The sequence below is a fragment of the Bidens hawaiensis genome, unplaced genomic scaffold (assembly GCF_021521415.1).
Source record: "Bidens hawaiensis isolate Kalapana, Puna unplaced genomic scaffold, B.hawaiensis_p1.1 tig00024815_1, whole genome shotgun sequence".
Lineage (NCBI taxonomy): Eukaryota > Viridiplantae > Streptophyta > Magnoliopsida > Asterales > Asteraceae > Bidens > Bidens hawaiensis.
The window spans coordinates 13,527-21,686 of NW_027493926.1; the positions used below are offsets into that span (position 1 = coordinate 13,527).

Genomic DNA, 8,160 nt, shown 5'->3' on the forward strand with positions numbered 1-8,160 from the left:
CCACCCTTGAGCTCTCACCGGCTCCCGAACCTGCACCTGCCCGTTCCCTTCCTGATCTCCGAATCAACTGATGTACCTCTTCTTCATAGTCTGACTCGCTGTCATCATCAGTTCTCTTTCTTTTCCCTTGAACCCATTCTTGGTTAACTAGAATTCGTCTCGCTTCGGCCAACTCATCTTCAGAATCAGAATCAGCCACCGTTGTAACTGCCGTACACCTCAACACTCGAACTATATCTCCGGCGATCCAATCCTCACCGGCGTATATTCTCCGGCAAGCCTCAAGCCCCTAATTTTGCTTCTCTGTCGGTTTATTTGAACAAAAGAACTTGCATTTAAACCTGTTTTTGAATGTCGTACAATGAGTTATCTTCAAGTTACTGCGGTCCGGCCTTCGTTACGGGTACCCGATCAGTTTAACACACTTGGTAGATCAGCTATACAATGCATTGCTCCAGTGAATATGTTTAACCTTCACAATGCGCTAAAACCGTCATTTGGTTCGTCAAAGAGATGCACGGAGTTAATGAAATGTAACACGTTGCATAAAAGGAGTGCGTATTGCTATCAACAGTGTACGCCTGTGTGTTCGTTTGGTGGCAAAGAAGATTACAAGAATGATAACGAGGGTGGTTCTCCATGGAAATCTATTGAAAAGGCTATGAGTAGTTTTAAAAAGGAACCGTCTCTAGAGGATGTATTGAGGCAACAAATGGAGAGACAAGAATACTATGATGGAGATCCACCTGGTGGTGGTGGTGACGGTGGTGGTGATGGTGGCGGCGGGTTTGGTGGGACAGATGATGAAGGCTTTGATGGGCTCTTGGATGATATACTGCAAGTGACATTGGCAATCCTTGAGCTTATCGTTCTGTACTTGTACATCATTAGGCGTGACCAGCTGAAGCTCTTCATAAGAAGTATCTTCGACTTTATATTGGGAAAAAAAGGTCCTCCAATCAGGACTATAATGTACGCGTTTGCTGAATTGGGAATACAACGTGTTTCCGTGTTTCCGGTTGCAATACAACGTGTTTGTGTTTATTGTAACGTGTGTTCGATCGTATCGTCTTCTACGCTCGTAACGTCTTACGTAGGGATTCCGCACCTACGTAGAACGAGATATCTCGTGTTGATCAGGCTGGGAACCTACAGCTTGATTGATTATCTATGCAACTTAGGTGTCTTTGATGCTTATGCTTGATTATCAGTTGACATGTGTGATGTCATGATAAGTGTTTTGAATTGATATACTTAAATGTGTATGCTTATCTAATGTCTTAATTGAATATTTGATTATGTGTGTAATATGATCAGATGATATTGTTAGGATTTGTTAGACTATGCATTTTGTGAAGTCTGCCTGTTTTAGTGATGACATTGATGATTATGATTTGAATGTGCTACACTTGTGATTGTGTCAAAATGTGCTTTTGTGTCAAAAAGATATGCTCAAATGAAAACTTTTAAGAAAACTTTTGATCAAAACAATTTTGATAAAATAGAGCAAGTTGTTTATGGTGCAGTGATATGATAATACTATTTAGTTCAAGCTTTATAGAAGTTTAAAAGAAGTTTTTAATGAAAAGACTCAAAAAGAGTCACTTTTGCTTAAAATTATGTCGTTTTCTCAAGTTGGAAGGACATATACTTGTATATGTTTAATCCTGTCATCTATTACTAGATTTAAAGGTTAGCCATTAACCTAAAGACTGAAGGCATTTGGGGCAATTGTGATGTGTTTTTATTCTTTCACTTAAAATTATGTTAATAACTCTAAGTTGAAAGGACATGTATTCTCATATATGTTTGGTCATGTTAGCCACTTGTGGACAATCAGGATAGCCATTTACCTGAAAACTAAGAGTGATTGGGGTGACTGGGTATTAAAATGAGTTTTTCAATTGGGAAATGATAGTACATTGACTACTTAGCCAATCATATGGATTTAATAGGCTAAAAGGGCACTTAGTACAGTCATTGGCATGTATGTTTGCTTTCCCATGATGTATAAAATCTAAGGTGATATAAACATAAAGAATCTGCTAAGCTTAATGTGGAGTTACATTGTTGTCTATGCATGTTCCAAGATAAATCTTTCCGAATGATAGGCAGAAAAGTGATTATCCAGTCATACACGAGCCCATTGGTATTTGTTCCCCAAAATGAAGTATTTATATGAGAATGACAAAGAACACAAGTGAACAAAGTATACTGATCAAACAACACAATGATGTTATATGTTCACAATCTTATGATATTAAAAAAAATCATAAGTTCTGTCATCAAAGTTTTAACCAAATCCATGGGGTCAAAATCAAATCTAGGTGATCTGGAGAAAGCCTAATAAGCTTTGAGAATAGATATGGAGCATCAGAAAGCAATATGTGTTATCCATTTAGTATTATGCATCTTAATTGAACCTTAATCATATCACCAAAGAAATGAAATTTATGCTAAGTCTTGACCTGCTGTTAACCTATCTATACTGTCATAATAATGCTGAGAATGAAGTATTGAGAAAGCTACTTAGTCAATATGATCCCATGTTTGAGTTCTTTTCAGAAAAAGATAGAAAATGTTTAGAAAGGAAAGTTAGCTGGAATTTGATCTCTTAATGCACCATTTTCTCTTAAACAATGATCTTTATAGACAAATATGTTTGACAGTTGGTTTAAGTCAAAAAGAGTTGCATTTTACCTTCAAAAGCTTTGAATATGTATTTTCGAGTAAGGTATGATGTTTTATAACCTTTTCGAGCTAACCTAGACATTTTGGTGTAAGTTTATCCTTTTCGAGCATGCTTTGAAGTTTTTACAATTTTTGGATCGAGTTTACTGTTTTACTGAAAATTTAACTTTTCCTAGCAAGCTTGAAATATGTGTAAGTCTGAATATGATACTTCGAGCAAGATTTTATATAGTTCATACTTTCTGGCATACTTTGGAAGTACAACTGTTACTAGCAAGCTATTTGATATGTTTGATTATACTGTTCACTAGCAAGCTTTTTTGATTTTTAAACTCCCTAGCAAACTTAACTATTTTATAAGTTTTTCAAGTCTGTCTAGCAAACTTTGTGACTGAATATGTTACTTCTAGCACGCTTTGATGTCTTTGAACTTTCTAGCACACTTAGGTGTTGTTGTTTGACTGTTTGAACTCATCCTAGCAAACTTGATGATTTATTGTGCTTAAAAGATTTATTGAGTGTTTTTGTCAAGTATTCTTTGATAGTTGTCTAGGATACTTTACGAATATGATCTTGACCAATTCTAGCACAACTTGTGATTTAAATGATAAGTCTGAAATTTACAAGTGTTTCGAGCAAACTTTGTTTTCCGAGCGAACTTTAGATTTCCAGCACACTTTGTGTTTCAAATGTACTTGTTGAAATGATTTTATAGTTTTCGAGTATACTTTTTGTTTAGAGCTTATCTCTAGCACACTTTGCTTTTTCAAACAGTGCCTCAAGCACACCATGTATAACAATTTATTTGAATGATTATTTGCTAACTGTTTATGCATTTTCGGGTAGGGTTTGTGATATTCAGAAATTCGAGCACGATTGACACTTAAAAATAGGTCTAAGATATTATTTTGGGACTCTTAATTGGATCCTAGCAAAGTTGCCTATTTGATACTGTATACTTGATTATTTGTCTTGTGATTCATTTCTCGAGCAATTTTGTATTTCGAGTATGCTTCCTTCATTTTACTTAGCTTTATTTCTAAAACAATTCATAATTTCTAAAATAAATATGGAACGAGCAAGCTTTGAGAAAGTGGAAAATACATAGCAAGCTTTGTAAAAACTCACTTTTCCGAGCAAGGTTTGGTAAATGAACTTTATCGAGCAAGGTTTTAAATGTGAATATATTTAATGGATAATGTTACAGTTTGATAGCTATTTACTCACTACATGACAAAATGCATTTAAAACCCACTTTCAAAAATGTATAAGAGAGGGAGTTAGAGAAATTTTCACATTTTCATCTCTCTCTCCATCCACTTTCGCTCTCGTTTCAGAATATCAACCGACTAAAACTCAAAATTCTTAACCCTAATTTACCAGCCCACACAATCCGACTCGGTAAGCATTAATTAAGTGTTTTCTGATAGTGATTGAGTGATTATGGGCATTGAATATTCATTTTTACTAACTCTCTGTTTCTTGTGTAGGTTATAAATTTGTTGAAGCTCAGGTTCTTAACGAAATTTCTTCTTATCTTCTTCAAATTTTAACCTAAAACCACTTGAAGCTATGAACTTTATAACTGATTTTCACTTTGAATATGTTTATTTGTTTGAACAGTATGGCGGATGATGAACCGACATACCCGTTCGAGCACAAGCACAACTTGTATGCTTTGTTACAAGTTACTCCAGACAATGAGGAGGTGGCTTATATGATAAGGTGGCTGCAAAGATCGAATATACGCTTTGCCTTAACAGAGTGCCCTGTGATATACAGAAATCATTTGCTAGATTTCTGGTGCTCATCCACATTACAAGATGATGTAAATGGTAGGCTTTTGGAAGCTACCGTGGCAAGACAAGAGAATTGTATAACTGAAAGATTAATCAGAACCAACTTGCAACTACATGACGATGATCACAATCCCATTCATTTTACAATTGATCATCTGCTGAAGATCTTTCAGTAAACTATGAGTTAACAAGGTGATGTCAAGGAAGGACAATTCCAGAAAGGAATGTTCCTAAACCTGTATAGGTTTTCAATCCATCATATTTTTCAGGTGTTTGCCCCTAGAAAGGGATCAAGGACTCTGATGAGTCGACATCTGGCAAACGCAACTATGGCAGTTGTTTATTATCTACCTTTCAACTTTTCAAAAATGATATTTGAGGGGATGACAAGAATTTTAAGGAAGAACAACAAAGAAAAATTCTTGGCATATCCAAGATTCCTTCAAATCAGTTTTAACAGTTTATTGCAAGATCTACCCACTGTGGGGACCACTCATGTGCTTCAAAATCCCAATGTTTATAAGAGGATTGCTACTTTGTCAAGCACAAGCAAATTCAATCCACGAGTTGAATTTGACATTTTGCCATGGCTGATAGATTATGATGCTGAAATAATCTCTGTTCCTGAATTAACCTCAGAGGAGGAAGATGATGAGGAGAGTGATGATGATTATAATGAGTCCAGTGATGATGATGAAGGAGATGGACATGAAGGGGGAGCTGGAGGAGATTTTGTTGATGCTGCACATGTTCAGGGGGAGGATCAGCCTTTACCCACACCACCACCAACACCTATCCCTAACCCACCAGCCACACCACCTTTTTCACCATCACCACATGACCAAACAACTCAATCCCCACCCTCCCAAACACCACCCACACATACATAGAGCCCACTTGAAACCTTAAACCAAAGCCCACCTCAAACCACTGACCAAACCACATCCCAACCCTTAACCCAAACCTTTACCCAAAACCTAAACCATACAATACCTGAACCCTATATCCTAGAAACACTTCCCACACACTTACAACTTTCACATCCACACCAACTACATCCCCAACACATTCCCAAACCTTAGAACAACCCATCCAACCTACATTCACAATAACCCATTCCAGAACACTTTTAATACAAATCATCAATCCCTTACCATCAACAAGTGAAAACATATTTGAGAACCCAAGCCCTCCGACTGACCAAATCCTTCCACAAACCCAAACCATAAACCCACCCACCAATCCTTTACCCGATCCTTCTTCTGAATCACCACCTAATACCCCTCCCCATGGTCATTATGTTTTCAAAAGAAATCTTGATTTAATGTGTGAAAATGTGGAGTTGAGAGGAGAAAATGCTGATTTGAAAAAGGAAAATGATGATTAGAAAGAACAGCTGGCCCAAGCTCTTATAAAAATTCAAACCCTTGAGGCAGAGGTTGAGAAGACCTCAACTGCCCCAAAACAGGGGGAGAATATCCAAGAGGCCACTGTTGCTGATAAGATTGTTGATGAAGAGATGGTGGAAGTGGAAGTGGAGGTTGAAGATGATGGATTGAAAAGTATCTTGAATGCATATGGTGATAGTGAGGATGAGGATAGTGATGAGAAAATGATTTTTGATGAAGATTATGAGGGTGATAAATCTGGTGATGATGAACACAACTATGATGTTGATGATGAGGTCTTGAATACTCTTTACAGAGATTTTGATGATGATCTGCTGAGGAAGGAGAAAGAGATTGATGCTGAGATGGAAAATCGAAATACTGATAATGTGGCAACAATAGAAGCAATTGCAACTGATGCTGTTTCTACTGATGCTATGACTGATGTGATGGATGAGGGTGCTGCAACTGAGGAACCGATCCCAACAAAACAAGAAACTCTTGAAGAAGGTTCCAAGAAGGTTGAGTAAGACAATGAGATGGGGGATTTATTGGATGATGTTTACAATTTCCCCTCAAAAACTGAAGAAGAAAAGAAAAGAAGGTTGGAGAAAGGGATAGAAATAGCTGATGATGAAGAAGAGCTTGTTGTTACACAGGAGGCAAATGTTGAGGATGATGAAGAAGATGAAAATGATATTGCTGCCAAAAGGCTTGAAAAGGTGATAAATGAAACAAGGGAGAGCGAATTCATTGCCCAAACCTTAACTGCAGAAGAATTGGCTGAACAAGAAACTCCAATTGAACAAGCAAAGATTGCTAAAACTATTGATCAAGAAGGCAATGTGGATCAGTAAGTACTTGAAATTTTGATAAAAATGAACCAAGCTAAAGAAGTGGATAACTCTCTAGCAATTGTCTTAAAAGCAAATTCAGTCAATCTCAATATGAACCTCAAAGTGAAGATAAAACTACAACCACTGCTGAAAGTATAAATGAAGAATCTGTTAAGCAAGTAGAAACTGAAGAATCTGTAGAAACATTGTTGAAAAAGGCTTCCATGATACACGATGAATTTACATCTCAGGTGAACAAGTTTGAAAAGAAATACTCAAGAAAGAGGAGCAGGTTTGATGAAAGAAATTTTAGTGAATATGAGGCTGAGTTGAATAGAGCTAAGAAGGATGGTGATCCTAATATTTTTGTTGAAAGTCATATGGAAAGCCCTGTGATGGCTATTCCTATACAGATGATTAGGTCTGAGGATGTTCCTAATCCAGAAGAACCATAAATCGAGGCAGTAGATGAATCAACTAAAAGGAAGACACTACTGAAGAAGATGATTCTGATTATGATGCTAATGTTGATGATGACACTGATGATGACAACAATGATGATGATCAAGATAATATTGCTGAAAAGGTTGATATTGTGTCCCCTCAAGTTGAAATAACTGATGAACAGAGGGAAAATATTCAAAAAAGACTAGATGAAGCAAGAAGGAGCAATCCTTTGATAATTAAGTTGATAAGATTTGGTTATGGATTTGAAAGATTGGCTCCTCTATCTGATGAGGAGTTGCAAAAATTGATTGATAAAGAAGATTATGAGATAAGGAATGTTGGTGCATAATGTCAGTAGTTCAGTATCTAGTGATTTGTATGTGTCTGTAATCGTGTTAGATTGTTTGTTTTGGTTTTAGGTAAGTTGTTACACAAGTTCGCCTGATGTAAGCGAACTTGTGGAGAGGCGAAGTTAAGACAACTTCGCCTAGTCTGTTAGGCGAAGTTGTCGAAGCCTATATAAGTTTAGCTTACGGCTTGTTTTGTAAAAGGATTCCAGAACGTGTTTGTGTGATTGAATATCACGTGTTGAAGAGTTGCAATACAACGTGTCTTATTAGTATTGTAACGTGTGTTTGTATTTGGTTTTAACGTATTATACACCTTACGCTCGTATCGTGTTACGTAGGGATTCCGCACCTACGTATTACGAGATACTCCTGTGTAGATCCGGCTGGGAACCTACAATTGGTATCAGAGCATTTGCTCGTGATTGTGTGGTTCGGGATTATCACACGAGTGTTAAGATCGTTCTGTTCGACTATTCGTGGAACGAGTTTACGTTGAAATACCTAGTTTTTGTGTTTTACCCATCTCCCACCATCAAATATAACCCATTACACTTTCGCATACCTCGCAATATGTCAAATTAAAACCTGCAAAAACCTTGTGTTCATCAGGCGAAGTTGCCGTCACTGTTCGTAGGGTTTAAGCGAACTT

The 8,160-nt window shown here is 37.0% G+C and overlaps 1 protein-coding gene across 1 annotated transcript; it reads left to right on the plus strand.

Moving 5' to 3' along the window:
* The first annotated feature begins 213 nt into the window (after nt 1–213).
* Nucleotides 214–4,666, plus strand: LOC143570008 (uncharacterized). The gene is made up of 3 exons (XM_077055776.1): nt 214–1,033; nt 4,182–4,204; nt 4,315–4,666. The coding sequence occupies exons 1-3, from the start codon at nt 362–364 to the stop codon at nt 4,664–4,666; spliced, it is 1,047 nt and encodes a 348-aa protein (XP_076911891.1). The 5' UTR covers nt 214–361.
* Nucleotides 4,667–8,160: the final 3,494 nt, after the last annotated feature.